The 17,245-nt window shown below is 35.8% G+C and overlaps 1 protein-coding gene across 1 annotated transcript; it reads right to left on the bottom strand.

Moving 5' to 3' along the window:
* Positions 1-5,072: 5,072 nt before the first annotated feature.
* Positions 5,073-9,460, bottom strand: LOC149142392 (uncharacterized). The gene is made up of 5 exons (XM_089447574.1): positions 8,020-9,460; positions 7,229-7,321; positions 6,971-7,083; positions 6,017-6,320; positions 5,073-5,561 (listed from the first exon to the last, which is right to left on the bottom strand). Exons 1-5 carry the CDS (start codon positions 8,857-8,859, stop codon positions 5,325-5,327), a joined length of 1,587 nt encoding a protein of 528 aa, XP_089303700.1. The 5' UTR covers positions 8,860-9,460; the 3' UTR covers positions 5,073-5,324.
* Between the last annotated feature and the right edge of the window lie 7,785 nt (positions 9,461-17,245).

The raw sequence follows: 17,245 nt of genomic DNA, 5'->3' as shown, positions 1-17,245 counted from the left end.
CTTCATTTAATACATATATTGATTTGTTTTTTTAATAGTAGGTTTAATGATTATAATTTATAAGTATTGCTTCACGTAAAACTTTTGAAGATCGATTCCTTTATCTTCTCCTTACTAAGGATGTGAGTTTTGTGAATAACCTTCTAGAATTAATAAGCTATATTTTTTATAATTAACGTGAGGAAGTCGTAAAAAAATTCTAACCCATAGACTTTGTCTTTTACTTACATGGAATCCTTTTATACATTGTCTTGTGTTGATTTGAATAAGTACATTTGATTTGAAAAAGTACAACATTGCATTGCAATGATTGTCATTATCACTTTTTTTAATTTTTTAGTTACATCTCTTGAATGTTGACATATTTAGAAATGCCAGGTATTGTTATACAAAACTAAAAATTTTAGAAAATTCATACTTCTAGAATCAAAATTCATAATTTTAATTTCTTAGTGAGGTGACAAAAACTTGGGATTCATCCATATATAAATGTATTTTAGTATATTCAAACTTCTAGAATCAAAATTCATAGTTTCTTGGTAAAATGATAAAATCTTGGTGGTTCACTCAACCAAATTAGGATATGTAGCCAAACATTTAAGAAGAATAGGTAGGGGATAACCAATAGTGCTGAGGAAGAATGTGAAAGTGAAGATGTCATTTCAAAAGTTACAATTTATAATAAAATTACATAGAAAATGATAGAAAAGGAAACTAGCATTTGTTAGCAAGTTGATTGTGTGAAAATAATGGCAACCATTTATGCGTATATTGTCCATATGCGAAAGAGGTATGGGATGAATTAATAAACTTAACATGTTTGGAATCAAAATTCACTATTTTATAATCCAAATTATTAGTTTTGAAAATAAAATGTACACTTTTAAGATCAAAATTCACACATTTAGGGTTCAAAATTATTTTAAATTCATATATTTTTTAATTGAGATTCATACTTTTGAAAACCAATATTACCATTTTGTTTTTTAAAAAGGTTGATATTCACACTTTCATAATAAAAAACTCACACTTCTTTAAAATCTAGATTTTACTTATTTTAAATTCAATAAAATTGGGGTTTAATTTTCTAAAACAATATTAAGATACATATTACAAATCATATTATTCTAAAAAATTATTAGCCTATATTTATCTAGTTACACTACATACTTAAATTGATTCATCACTATTGAGTCTTTTAAAATATTAATGCTAATAATTGATGCCACATTTGACATAGGTAAAGGAGCTTTTTAATCATTCATGCGCATTAATTTTATTATTAAAAAATGTATTTTCAATTTATATTGTTGAGGTTAATTTAAGTAAAATAATAGAGCAATGGATGACCACAAAACAGGAACAATGGGATATATATATATATATATATATATATATATATATATATTACTAAGTTCCCCTTAAAATGAGAAAATGGGCTTTAGTAAAATAAATATGAATCCACAAAGTATCATATTAGTTAACCAATATAACGTGGAAGCATTATGTTCAAACAAATTACAAGGTGTGTGATCCTTCATTTACCTTAACTTGATTCAAAAAAATGATTTTGTGTGGCCAGGGATTGTCACATGTCACTTCTTATTTACTTATAATAAACTTTAATATATCACAGTGTCTTTTTTCCTCATTACCCAGTCTCTTTTTTCCTCGTTACCCGGGCCTAGGTAGCTTGTACGGAAACATCTTTGTGTTTTTCATGGGTAGATGTTTTATGTATCCTATGTACACTTGCCCCCTTTAAGTCCTAATGACCCTTGTCTCATGCAATTCGTCATGGACCCATGAGAATATGGAACATGAACCCACATGTTACTTAGCCATTGGATTTCAAGGATATTAGGTACCATATTCCCAAACCTTTTTTGATAACTTCCTTGGATAGTGAGAGCACACCAAAGTAGATGACCTAGATTCTATGAGAATTTTGGATATCCTTTCCTAAAACTCCTCCCCACAACTCCATAAAATTATGAATAACTAATCATTGAGGATAATTTGACAACCCACTACTTTGTATATATCCTAAGCTCTCTTCTTCGTATGCCTTCAAAATGACTCTATTAGATGATGACTATCACTATCATCAAATGGTGCACAATATTTGACTCTTTCCTTTGTATATCTAACTCACAACTTAATCGCTCCACCTACTAGGAGACACTCATCTGCAAACATTTTCTTGCAAATAATCCATTTAACTTTGATTTCCTTCAACCATTATTTTTCATGTTCAACTACGTAATGGACCTTGGTCTAATGTCTTTGTTACCTCGTGAGCTCAAAGAGTCAAAATATTTCTTAAGTAAATTGTGGATCTTGTTCCTTGGATGAAAACTTATGTTTTCAAATTGGTCCAAGAATATGGTGTACAAGAGCAATTTTCCGACCAACCATAGGAATCTAGTGTGGAAGTAATCCTCAAGAAGGTTATGAGGCCACTAAGGTGAAGAAAGAGCTATGGGTTTATAGTTCACTCAACCCAGCCCATTATTCTCATGAATCAACTAAATATTCTCACTACAACTCTCTAAGCAATTCAATATTAGCCATTTATTAGTTATGCCACTCTATTATGATCACTACGCTGCATAGCATGATTTGAATATTTCTCTTCCTTTCTATGCATTCCATAATGAAATCACAAACAACTTGTGCTCTAATGGTAAAATAGAATCCATTTGTCAATTACATTCTAGAAAATCCTAGTGAAGTAATTATTTTCCTCCAAATATGTAAATTAATAGCAACATCATGTAGGTGATGATTACTTGATTCTTCAAATCCTTTATGCTTGCTTACAACCAATAATTTTTTAAAATATTTTACAATTTTGTTCTTCATAGCATTGGTTGAAGAATGGAGCTACTGTGAAAGAATGTACAATGAAAATTGGGTGCATAAAAAAATATGAGAATAAGTGAAATCTCATGAACTAGGAATATGTAGTGAGAGACATGTATTTATTCCTTATCAATTACTTTCCACATGCTCCTTATTCATGTGAGAGGACTTGTCTTCACTAACATCTTCATGCATTCATGATTTGATTTTCTACATTAAAAATTATAATAAGCCTCATTTAAGACATGATGAAAAATATACTCCATTTAAAACAATTAATTGAAAAATGTAAACTCTTAAGTTAAGAGTTAGGGATAAGGCCTTTCTTTATCATGCCTATCCTCTCATCTTATTCTCATATAAAGTCGTCATCATATAAAATCATAGTACCTTTATGCTTCTCCCAGTCATCTTAAATGTTTATATCATAATATTAACTTTTAACATTATAAAAAGTAAATTTTAATAATTCTAGCCCCTAGTGTTTCTCACAATCATCTTAAATGCTTATATTATAATATTAACTTTTAACATGCAATAATAATTCTATATATTAATATACATTTAAAATAATATTTATTTTAGATATTTTAAAAGCATATATTAAAAATATTTTCAACACATATACATCAAATAACTACATAATATAAATACAACACACACATATTTTATATATATTATATGAATTTAATGACCCAAAAAAACTATATTCTTTTTTAAATATCATGATGTTGTTAAAAAGATAAATATCGTTTTATAATATAAAAGTGCTTGAATATCTCAATCTATTACATATTAATTTAGCTATATGAATTGAATGGTTGGTGAATCTTAATAGACAGTAATCTATATAAACATCATAACGTATGTCATAATCTCACATTGCAAATTTAAAAAAAATCATAAAAATTAATTAAATTATAAATTTATTTTGAATTATTATTATTATTATTATATATATAAAAAAGTTTATATATATATATATATTCTTGAAAATCAAGATTCACTCCATTTTATCATAAAAAATCTTAATCCTTAAATAAGTTGTCATAATATCAGAGACCAAAATAGTGATTTGTCAATACTACCACATATACAAAAAAATCATAATTTATTTCAAAATCAAAATGCATTAAAATATATAATAAAAAAAATCATAATTTATTTCAAAATCAAAATTAATTTAATTTTGTAAACTTTTTTAATTTTATAATATTTTTACATTCTAAAAAAAATCATAATTTATTTCAAAATCAAAATACATTAAAATATATAATAATTAAAAATCATAATTTATTTCAAAATCAAAATTGTAAACTTTTTTAATTTTATAATATTTTTACATTCTAAAAACTCTATTTCACAATAAACATATCTATCAGCAAAGTTATTAAAATTAGTATTTTATTCTACTTCGAATTTTAACCCCATTCCACTTTGATTTTTACGCTATAACCTTTGAAAAATTAAAAAACACACTTTTGATCATTAAACCCGTATATTATATATATATTATTTATGAAACTATCTATTCTGTTATGAAATTATACTCATATGTTCTATTCCAATCTTCTCGGGATCTCGTGGTGGCATCTTTTTGGGATGTAACTTGTGGGATAAACAGATCTGTTGAATTGTATATACATCTTTCTTGGCATCGCCTGGTTTTATGATTCGTTGGCTGAATGCCTCGGAAAAAAAAAACAAACAAGAAGAAGAATTTTGAAACATATGTAAATTGGCTCTACGTTTCCCTATGGAATATTTTTGCAGGGCTACTAGCATCTTAGAAATCGCTGGCATAATGCAGAGAAGTTCACCTCCACAGGGCGCGCAATCAAATTGGACTTAAACTTATTGGTTCTACGAAGACCGAAGATACCAAAATAACTGCAGTTGGGCATCAATTGCCTAGGGCATCTACAGTTCCTAATAACGCAACAATCTATTTTCAAATAATTTCTATCTTCGCGCTGCATAGAAAAGAATGTTTCTCGTTGAGAGGGAAAAAAAAAAATCTGATTACTGTAAACGGTGAATATTAGATTTTATTGGAAATATCAAACAACAAATGCATAATGGAAATATGTAGAAAATCATAAAGTCACACAGCTACGTAGACAGTGCAACCTAAATAACTAAATAAAAATATGCAGGACCACGAACCACATAAGTAGAGAATACTACTTTGAAAGTAGAACCCAACAGAATGAAATATTACGATGGAATTTATTATTTTCAGACAGATAACGTCGGCGCAGTAGCATGAATTCATTTGTGGCTCAAATACACAGATTATACGTTGCACACCATTAGGGTTCTCTATTATGGAATATATAATTATGAACAAGTTATAATAGTTATTCATATTGTTTCTGCTTAGATCGTCCCATACCTCAAGCATTAATACTGTATAAAGATTAATTGCAGTCTAGCATATAATGTCGCATGGAATTAGCTTAAAGTGATAAGTCCAAGCTGAGATTCATCTGCGAATCCTCATGCAAAATACCGCGTTGAGCGCCGGCATGAGTATTAACAGAGATTGAGGCAGATTGAGCTGTGCAAACATTGGCACCAAAATGTTGCAGATTACTTTCAGAATCCAGATGAGTTGAACGTTCGGCCACCAACATCTTTTTGCTTGGAGCATCACGAGATGAGTACTTTTTAGTTTCAGAGTCTCCCATCGTTTTCTGTAGGAGAAGAATAATTTTTTAAAGTTAGGAATTGAGGGAGAAAATATGCAGTCCAACCCAAAAGTAATTTTTATATCATTCTATATACAATGGAATATCTATGTGGTGAAAGGGAGTGTGTGTTTGAATATGGGCGTGCATGACACTAGAAAAGATACAGACACTCCCTCGACAATATTCCTAAAATGCAGAAACAAGATCGTTTCTAGGATTTGGGGCAAATATAATATTACAACACGCTTTCCACAGCATCCCTGAAAACTGTAAAGTTGAGTAGATTTCTGATTTTATATACCACAAGCGAAACCCTTAGATATTTAGAAAGAAAATGGCTCACCCTTCAACGTCATAAATATCTATATATATATATCCCGAGTTGCATTTTTTTAAATTTCTGTGAAGAAAGGAAAGTAGAGCTATAGGTGCAATTAGAATCTAGGATATCAATTTACCTGATGTTGAGTGGTCATGGCGTTCAACCGTATAATTTTACTACATTTATGTGCTTTGCTAATTTGAATGTTGTTGCTTTCCTGCACAGTATGCTCATGAATTTCCTGCTTGCAGTCGAACTCAGTTGTGAAGCGAGAACTTGACAAACTTAACGCTAGAAAATCTTTTATAGGTGTGATATCATCGCTTTTTGGACATCGATCTTCATGATCAGGGCTACATACTGACATTTCTTGCTTCTTCGAGTTAGGAAAGTAAGAGTTATCTGTAGTTGCAACAGCACCATTCCTTTGAATTTCAGTTCTGCAGAAAGCAAAACATACCACACTTAGTAATAGCTACATTCCCATTGCAACCAACCCAAAAAAAAAAGGCGTTGTCTACATGTATACAAATGAATTCTTGTTTCTGAGACATGTTTTTGGGGATAATCACATCAAAATTTATTCATTGTCAGGACAAGATGAACCACACTAGTTGGTATTTGTATAGTCACATCAAAATTTATTCATTGTCAGGACAAGATGAACCACACCAGTTGGTATTGGTATAGTCACGACAACCACACTAGTTGGTATTGGTATAGTCACGACAAGATGAAGCACACTAGTTGGTTCAGAACGCACTAGTTCATTCAAAATGTGTAGAGAAATGAATTTTAAAGGGTCCAAATTTTGATATGATTATCCCCTAAAACATGTCTCAAAAACTTGATTAGATCACACTCATACCCATAGATTTAGATTTTGTTGTGAAGTAATTTGTCACACACCCTAGATTTTGTTGTGAAGTAATTTGTCACACACCCTAGATTTGATGTGTAATTTGCAGATTGAAACATTATATTTGTAGATTAATGTGAATGTAGGAGTTAGGTAAAATGAGCATACAGGAGAATATTAATATGGAAAGAACTGTTTTTGGAGTTGTTTGCATGCCGAGAGTTTTCTTACTTGAACCGGGCTCCTTCCTCTGAAGGCACAACTGAGAGGGCAAAAGCCGGTGAACGTGGGCAGGTAGTAGTATTCTCCTGTGTTGAATCCCTTGATCTTTTCTTACTTGGTGTCTATACATTAAATCAGAAAACAAAATGATTTCAGCAATTCAAAATTTGAGACATTACCGGTTTTGATAAGATGAGTGCAACTCCAGAAACCACAGTAATATTGCATCTGTGATAACCAAAACCGGCCAGCTTCTAAACGACGTACCTTGTTTGGTTGACACCAAGCTGTATGGCACGTATTGTTTTGGAAAGAAGAGAGCTCCTCTGAGCTGTTATCATCTACGGACTGGCTGCCATCCTGTATCACATGCATTCACATTCTTGAGGTCATTTTCTGTCACTACCTTGTTAAAGTTCTATTATAGAATTAAATGTTTATGAACAACTATAGCCAATAATTTCTTTTGTACATAAATTGATTTATACATGTGTGTACGATACACTTCTCTGCAACGCAGAGAGGTTGGTAATAGGTTGACTGGATTCTTTTATTCAATTGGAGCAACTATATATAATAGTCATTGCACGATGTATATACAACATGGCCATATTGAACATATTATAGGGATATATACATATCTTGTCAAAGCCCATTGGTTTCTTTGCTGTATATATAATTAGGAGCGCACTCTAAATTGCTGTGTGTATATATATATATATATTTGAATTAGGAGTGCAAGAGTGCACTCTGAAGTCTTCTGCAGTCAATGAGTTGATTTCACGATCAAAACCAAGAAAAGCATCTCTCCTACCGCTACAACGCAGTAATGAAAATGAAAAGAAGTCATCTTCCTGCATTCAATACATTTCCCAATGCCTAACTGGTTTCAGACGGTCATGAAAACAAAGTTCAGAGGAAGTAACCGGATCGATTCCCATGAACAGATTCATAAATATATCATTTCAGCTTTTGACAATTGATCAGGTCATGTAAGTAATTGCTCTCAACGTTATAACTCCAAATAATAAAACTTACTGTATTGAATTAAAACCCACCTGGAATTGAAGAAACTGCGGTGTTCTTAATGGCGGACTGGAGGGAGCATCGTCAACAGACTCCATAGCATTAAGATCTACGAATGCCATTTTGTTGGTGTTCTTTAGAGCTCCCGCACCACCCATGGTACTGGTGTATAATTTGACATTAGGGTAACTACCCAGCTTCTCATGATCTTTCACCGAAAATACGTCCATGCCCGCCTTTAACGTTCTCGTATAACCCTCAGTCTCGGCAAAAACCCTCTGCGTTGTGAGAAGAAAAGGAGAAGAGGCCGATGAGGGGTATGTGTTATTCGAATTGCCATCCCGAGGAGGTCGCAATAACGCCATGGAATTATCTGCTGGAAACCGATCCCATCGTTGCTGTATAGTGGGGGAAGGGCTAGTCTTAGCAGCAGATTCTATGGGGCGAGCTGTTGCTGCGAGCTTAGGAGAAAGGCCAAGGCCAATATAAGCTCCTGCTGGGCGTATTCCCTGCAGGTGCAGAAAGCTACCGCTGCAGGTTCTTTCTAAAGGAATGGTCATATGGGCGTAAGCCAGGCAGGAGACGGCCTGTTCCTGCCTGCTTTCCTCCTGCAACCTCAGTTTCTCAAGCTGGGCGACGCCGAGGCCTCTCTGGGGCTGTTTCTTTATACCGTTCTTGATTTTCTTGGACCTGGTGGTGTAACGGCCGCCGCCTGGTGCCGAGGGCGAGGGCGAGGGCAAGAGCCGGTTGAAGCTGCCAGCTGCAGCTGCTGAATCGTTGTCCCTGATCTTGTCCTGATGCAGAGGTATCTTCTGATCAGGGGGTACCTGGGCCTGGGTCTGCTGCATGATCAGAACAGTTGCACTCGCCATAAATCCTTCAAAACAAAATCCTCGCAATCCCCCAACTGCCGATATTAAATCTCAGCGCAGCATCGGAAACATTAACATTATCATAATCATCCTCTCTGACACTGCTGTTAAAATCTATCGTCCTTGTGATACTCTGCAAAAAAATTCAATCTTCTTCTTCTTCTGCCATTGTCACAGCTAGCAGGACAAAACAAAAAGGGCGGAGTGTGACCTCGCCTGGCCTGCCCTGGCCTTCCCTCGCCTGTCCATCCACAGCTACCTGTTCACTGCAAATCCAAAATCCCATAATCAGGGGCAGCAGATGAAAAGATGTGCTTTTGTCTCCTGACACACCCTGACCTCGGCATCTGGCTGACTAGCTACCCGACACGTGGTCATCTGCCAGCACTTGGGCAGGGAATCTCTTCCTGGTGAAGCTTCCACGTGGTCCACAACACCGCCAGCCTGTCACCCGGGGGGACCAATCCCACACTGTAGATCTCATTCCCACCACATTCCTGTCTGAAATCAGACGTCACACGTCAGACGAACGGGATCTCACCGGCGCTCCTTCCCGGTCAAAACTGGGGGCAGCGCGGAAGCCGCCGGGCCGGCCGGTTGTGGTGCTAATATCCCCCGGCCGTTCACGTGAAGAGCATGGATTTCATCCTCGCATCATTATTTTTGGCCGTGCATCCATTCTAAGGGCAGGGCTGGGGTTTTAAAGCCTGGTTTCAGGGAAGCAGCCCTTGTAATATTTATATCTAGTTTCACATGAATTGTTACAGTAACATGGAATGTTGGTTTCCCCTCATTCCTATTCCAACTCTCTCAAAATCTTATGCCAATCTTCTCCTGCCAATCTCTTCTTTCAAAGCTTACGAACCCTCAATTTTTTATTTGTAAAGATATACTTTTTATTATTTACTATTGGTGCTTTGTTTCTCCCATGAAATTTGATTTAAAGAACAAAGTTAAAGTCACAAACTTCAATTATTTGCTTTGTTTATTGTTTCCATTTCCTTTTCTTTCTTTAATTCCCATGCCCCCATGCCAAAGCGTGGATATGTCCATATGCGAATATCTTCCACACCACACCACACCACAATATTAATATACATATTCAAAAGTTACTTATTAAATATATAAGTCAGTTCCAATAACTTATACTAAAGTTATTAAATTTATAAGGCAACTCCAATATCTTACACTATTCTACTGATCACAATCTTAGGGAGGCAATCTGATTTGGTCTTAAATAATCAATCTCAACACATTCTGACCTCATATCATATCTGCACTGGATTGCCTCACGTGTGTGTTTGATACAAATGAGGCATAAACCTTCGGAGCCCCATCCAAATTCTCATCTCTTGTCTCTCATTACGTGCTAACTTCCTTCTTATAATCACAACCATTGCACCAAAAACTAAAACAATATATCCATAGTTTATAACAATCTACTTTGCATTTAAAGTAATAAAAAGTCAACTAAATATTAGAGCATTTGTATATTAATTTGGCATAAATATATAACTAAAATAAATGATTTATTTTTAAAATTTAAAAAGAAAAAGTTTAATTGGCCGGAATATTATGTAAATTATGAAATTCAAATAATTTTAAACTAGTAGTATATTAATTTTTATTCCATATATAGTTAAAACAAATAATTTAGTTAAATAAATGATATATTATTAAAAAAAAAAAAAAAAAAAAAACATTTAATTAGATATTGTGAAGTATTATATAAACTATGAGATTTAAAGTTAAAACATTCCTTGAGTCAAATCAACAAAACACAAAAACCATATTAAAATAAAAAATAAAAATGACATATCTATTATTATTATTATAAAGATGAATTTGTGATAATTAAAATAATAGTAAGTTCAACATTATGATAATTATTTGAAAATATTTTATAAATAATTATTAATTTTATTTTTAAATTGTATTTATATATATTATTTCATTAAACTCTTATAATATTGTGTATAATATTATGGCTTGCATAACCCAAAATCTTAAACATGAATGATTTAAATCAAAGAACAAATAATATATTTATCTTCCCTTTTAACATCATTTCTCACCAATGTTCCACCAAGTTTCTGGGGCGAGGAGGCGAGGGAAAGGGGATACGAAGGAGCAGCCTATGCAAAAGCTCCCCACCAATTTTTAGGAAATGTTGGGGGACATCAGAGTCTTAAAAAAATATAAAATATAAATCGATGAATCATATAGCTGAAACAAATTTAAAACGAAAAGTGTGATCATTGATATCATTATCATAGAAATTATAATCATATATCATACATGTAAGTTTGTAACTGTACAATGTAACTACTAACTTACTAACAAAACACAATGAAAATAAATTATAAAATTATAAATGTTTAAACTTCAAGGTTTTAAACTTAGAGTTTAAACCTCAGGATCATCAATAGGAGGCACCCTCCCAGGTCTTTCAACATTCCATTTTCGGTTTAATGCATATGCTGCCATGTGCAAAGGTGTGTTCATGTGATCCCACCTACATTGAATGATGTATCGAATCTAGGATGTATAGAACTCTAATGAGAGCTCCCTCTGCTGAATGGTAGTCTTCACACGACCCAACATGCTATCAAATGTCTCATAGATTTCGCCAAGACTAGGATCATCTGAATCAGTGTAAAAAATAACCTCCATAATAGGGCCCAAGAATGACACCAAATAAGAACAATCTGCCCACCAATCATTGTCCATCATCTGAAGCTTGACCTTCTTCCACGTGTCTGTCTTTGATTTTGATCACCTTCCCCACTCTAAACTCACAACCAAGGATTGTAGAGGTGCTTATACCTCTAGCATCCTCTCCAATAAGAGAAAATAGCTAACATATCGAGTATCAGTGGGCTTGATGGATTCCTTCCTCGTGTGAGCCCTGTACATGACCAAGGAGGTGTGGTGGTTGAAGATAAACATTTTCACATCTCTTGCAGTTGTCACCAAGTCTAATATCCACTGAACCTTGCCAATGTCCTTCAGTGCATTATTGAGTGCATGCATACATCAAGGAATCCAAACAATATGTTGATACTCTTGCAGTTGTCACCAAGTCTTATATCCACTGAACCTTGCCAATGTCCTTCAGTGCATTATTGAGTGCATGCATACATCAAGGAATCCAAACAATATGTTGATACCTAATTTGAATCAATAACCTAGTTGATCTACAAACTATTATTGCATCTATCACAACCTGCACCACACTATCAGGCCCAACATCCTTGATAGCTTCTCGAAGAAGCTCAAATTGGAAATTGCATCCTTGCGCTTTCTAGAATAGTCAACAACTTTAATAAAGAATAGACCTTCTGAAGATGTCACTATGATGTTGATTAGTGGGCATTTTCGAATGTCATTCCATCCATCCATAACAATAGAGAAACCAAACCTCAACCATATTTGTCTCATTCTCTCTTTTTTCACATTAGTTTTGGACACTTGTCTATCTAAAATTTTTATTCTTAGCTCATGTTCTCTGGATGGTACATATGAAGGCCCTATTCTTGCAATTTCTTGGACCATTTCCTTGTAATAAGGAGAATGAACAACATGGAAGGGAATTCCATTAGAAAAAAAAAAAATCCAACTGCATCGTCTATGTCATCTCGATCTAGAACATTGTACATCCCAGACACTGCAACGCCCATTGCACAAGAACGAGATGCACCTGTAGAAACCTTTGTATTTTTTGATGAAGCACTAGATGGATCCATATTTGTGGATGAATCAACATGTATCCTAGAAAAAAAATCCTTTTCTAGTGGCTGCCCTTTCTAGCGTTCAAAGTTGCTTCCTCACACTGGTATAGCTGCCAACAAAGTGATGCCCACAAATATTGTAGACCCAATCACGTGAGCCACCACCAACTTTTGGATTTTTTTCGGAAGTTTGGTTACATAGATTAGAACTGGTTTTATAGGATTAAATGTCCCCTTTGCAAATTTTTCCAGATCTCTTGTTGGGCCTTCAGAATCTACACCATGTAAAGGCCTACTTTGATTTCCAGTTCCTTCCCTCCTATGACTGCTTTCAATTTCCATTTCTTCTTGGGAATCATGTGACTCACTACCACTGTAGTTGTCATTTATGTTCCCAAAATAACTCATGGTTGTAAGTTCAATGTAACTTGTAGGTTGCAACCTGCAACAAGGGCTCTCCTTTACTGTTTAAATTTTAATAAAAAAATTATCGCATATGCATACTGATACACAACGAAAAAAAATACAAATTTACTATTTAGTATTTACACAGTCAACAGTGGTTGTTGGCTGTGTAATACTAACACTATGCAGTCCGAAAATTCAAAATTTACAAAAAAGGTTATCACTGTATTTAAAAAAAATAAAATTGTAAGTGTTAAATTTTTCTTTTCTTTTTTTAATTTTCGAATTTCAGTATTGTTGACTGTGTAAAATACTAAAATGATTTTATTGTTTTACACAGTAAACAACACTGAAATTTGAAAACTCTTGGTTCGGTTAAAGATCGTATTGACTTGAAGGACATGAAAGGTGTTTACCTGATTCCATGTTCCTGTGGTACTCCTCAATTGGAGAAACGGGTCAATCGATTGACAAGAGGATCCATGAACACGCGGAAGACATAAGGCATAATTGTTCTCACTCTTCGGCTCTCGCTGAGCATGCGGAGAAATCCAAGCACCATGTTTGTATTGAGGATTCTAGACTCATTGCTAGGGTTGACCATTTCCACCATAGGAAGATTAGGGAGGCTATTGAGATTGAAAAACATACTAGGAATCTCAATAGAGATGATGGTTGGAAATTGAGTAAAAGTTGGATTCCGACCCTCTCCTTATGATCCTCTTGTCTCCTTTTTCCCCATTTTTATATATTTTTTCTCTTTTTCTTTATATATGTATATCATATTATTTGTAACTTAATTATAATATTTGCTCAAACTCCCTTTATTTATAAGATATATCCTTATTTTGATTCATCATTTTTAACCCTATTTTAACTTAATTAATATCAATTATTGAACTTCTAACTACTTCAATAGTATTTAACCTCTTTTTTCCTTGTAATACATATTATTTAGATCCAAGCCTTATTAGTTTTAATATTACTTAGTATTTAAATTTCTAAGTCTAACTCATTAGAACTTCTTCCTGTACTATCTGGTTTATTTCACCTACTTGTTTAATTACTTAACAAGTTATTTAACCATATAGATATTGAAATAAACACAAATGCGGTCTCAACCATTTGCAAACCATCAACTGAAAGAAATAGACAAACACACAAGGGACACTATTATTTTTGGATAATTGCCCCCAGAAAAACCCAACTTTGGAAAACTGGTGCAACAGTTCTGATGGTTTTATTATTAAGCAGCTTTCTTGAGTATAACTAGGTGCAAAACTGGCTCACCCGACAGAGAAATCAATCTGGTAGTAATACCTCTCTTCAGAAGAAGATATTCGGCAAGTCTGCTCCACGAAAATCTCTCCAACGCCTCTCTTAGGCTCTGCGTCAGCCCTCCTAGCCTTTGCGTCAGCCTAGAACCCTCTGCATCAGCCTACTGATGCTTTGCGCTGGCTCTCTGGCCCTCTCCAACACCCATGCAAGCCCTCTGGCCCTCTACGCAGTCACTCTGGTCCTCTGCGTGGCTCCTGTTGGCTCCGCGTAGCCTGCTCTACCTCCGCATTGATCCTTCGGCACTATCTCTACCTCTCTGTTATTCACTCACTACCCATCGCTACAACTCAAATCACTTGTTCGATTTCTCTAAGAAAACCCCGCTCCAGAAAATCGAACTGACTGATCAACTTGGTGTATCTCCAACTGACCCTCAAGCCTCCTCTTATACTTTTTTTGTTGAGTCTTCAACGGCTGAGATTAAATCTATAATCAACGACTAAGATTATATTTGGCTTGATCCATGTCATTTAGAACCTTCTCACCCAGTTTTATATTAATACCCATTAATATTTTTATTTTCCTAAGTTTAGACTTAGGAACCCATTAAAACTATTAATTATTTTAATATCTCTCTAACCGGGTGGAATTTCCCCAAACCACTTCAGAGTCTTGGAGGTCTCATGTGCTTTAGCCTCTCCACCAATTTTCATGGCTAGAGCACATCCGATGCTACCCCAAATCAACACTCCCTCTTAGCGAGGAATGTGCTCTAGTAATACTCCACCACTGGGTATCACCCTGATCATCCGACACCGGTACCTATGCTAATGTTTTCCCTTCCTCCCCAACATTCTCTGCACTTTTGCATCCTATATTGCTAACCATGGCTCTACCACTATCACTTCTACATTTGTACGACAACTCCCTCTACATCTGTGTTGTTGCTGGTCCTTTCTCCCAACACTGCATCTGCACTGCAACCCTCTCTAAGCATGCTTCATCGTGCTTGCCATAGCACTACCATTGCTATTACTACATTGCAACTCAGTTACTGAGACGATGTTAACTGATCTACCCAACTACTGACATCCTTGTCAGGCAAGAATCCCTCCTGATGCTGAAGCTCTCTCTAGTGCTATCCTATGCTCCCTTTGCTTCCTCTATGCTACTGCAACAACTCTATGCCTCTCGCACTGTTGCAAACACCTATGTGCCTTCCTGCACTCTTGCAACCTCGTCTGTTCCTCTCACACTACTGCAACCCCCATTATGTTGCTATAGATCTCTGCACTCTAGCACTGTTCTGTAGCTCCATCTTCATCTTGCTTCTACTGACATGCGTCATCCTGCTACTGTCTCTCGGGGCTCCTGTAGTGGAATATGATCCAAGAGTTTGGGTACCTCAAGGATCTTGCCCCACATCTCATGTAGTCCTCTTGACTATAGCTCGATGTCACCCGACCTCTTCTCTAGAGGTACATGAGCACGCATGTCATAGTCATCATTAGTCTCCACTTCCTTCTCTGACTTAGCCAGTGCTACCTTGGAGTTAGAAGTATCTCCCCTATTCTTCTTTCTAGGACACTGGTTTGCATAATGGCCCAGCTCACCACAATGGAAAAACTTTATCTTGGAAATGTCCTTCTTCTTCCTCTTCCCTTACTGTCTCGCAGATGTTATAGCAGCATCCTCTTCCTCCTCTTTCTTGATTTGACCTCCTTTGCTACTACTTCCTGCCTTGGTCAATCGTTTGATCTCTTCTTGGCGAAGAGTTGCCCATAATTCTTCCCATCCTGGAAGAGTCGCTCTGCCCAAAATTCTTTGGACGAATGTCTCCCACTCCTCGGAGACTGCGTTTAGGGTGGTCCTCACCATTAACTCTTGATCCGGCGTGGCCCCTATGGAAGTAAGTTGGTCCTGAATCTCCTTCAACTTGCCGAGGAAGTGATTTATCTTCTCCCCCATCCGCATTTGATACGACCACAACTGATTCTCCAGTAGCATCTTCCTCTACACGAAAGTTCCCTGATACAATGTCGTAAAGGCATCCCACATATCCTTTGTCATATGCTTCTTAGCAATATGTTGAACTACATGATCCTTGACCTCATCAAGGATTATGCACTTTGCCTTGGCCATTGCCTCATATTTTTCGTTATCAGTTGGGTCAACTAGGATAGCCATGGTTCTCGAGGAAAAGGCCTTAATGTGATGTCTATCAAAAATAGACAGGATCCTGGCCTTCTAGATGATAAATTTGGACACCCCATCCAACCTGTCATGATCCCTTAGTTCCTTCATTACCATCTCCGCTCTTTTCTTCGACTCCCTCTGAGTCTCTACTTCCCTCGTGGAAGTTCTCTTCTAGACTCCCTTTGAATCTCAATTTCCCTCCTAGAAATCTTGTCCTAGACTCCCTCTGAGTATCGATTTCCCTCTTGGAAATCCTTCTGCCAACAGTTGAAATGCACCTCTCTGATCCCCTTTGCTCCTACAACACTGATCTGGATTTCTTGCATAGAAATCTGCCTAGGTAGTGACTCCCTCTACCTTGGTTTTGTCCCGTTAGGTACTGATCTGCTTTGACAACAATAACACCCCACCAGCTTCACAACCCACAATCTTCCCACAGCTCGCTAAGCCCCAACCGCTAAAGAAACTGAGCCTCTTAGATCTGTGCAATCCCGGCAAGGCTGAATCGCTCCTCTAGCCAACTGCGTCACTCCTACTTGGCTGAGCGGGATGATGTGGCTCCTCGTGAGCCTCTTCTTCCTTCCTTTGTCTTTTTGTTGGCCCTCTCTTTGGCTCGAAATGATGACACATACCCTCTGCATCATTCCTTCTCTGCTGCTTTCTGCTTAGGAACAACTTTTGTCTCTCGGGACAGTTGTTTTTGCTACAAATTCTTTGATTTAGCTGGTGCCTTCAACTCTCCTGTGATCTGCAACGCTCTGATACCATGTTTAAAT

Source organism: Pinus tabuliformis, chromosome X (assembly GCF_031772625.1).
Source record: "Pinus tabuliformis cultivar Carrire ecotype Pingquan chromosome X, CPIR1, whole genome shotgun sequence".
Classification (NCBI taxonomy): Eukaryota; Viridiplantae; Streptophyta; class Pinopsida; order Pinales; family Pinaceae; genus Pinus; species Pinus tabuliformis.
Note: the sequence above shows the minus strand (reverse complement) of the source record. Positions and strands in the feature narration are given on the sequence as shown.

Bases quoted from the DNA above. Each gene is read 5' to 3' on its own strand.
- LOC149142392 (XM_089447574.1), bottom strand. From the start codon at position 8,859: ATGGCGAGTGCAACTGTTCTGATCATGCAGCAGACCCAGGCCCAGGTA. The intron at 6,321-6,970 runs GTAAGAAAACTC...TGCTTTCTGCAG, and splicing joins GAGGAAGGAGCCCGGTTCAA to AACTGAAATTCAAAGGAATG. The intron at 5,562-6,016 runs GTAAATTGATAT...CTTCTCCTACAG, and splicing joins CCATGACCACTCAACATCAG to AAAACGATGGGAGACTCTGA.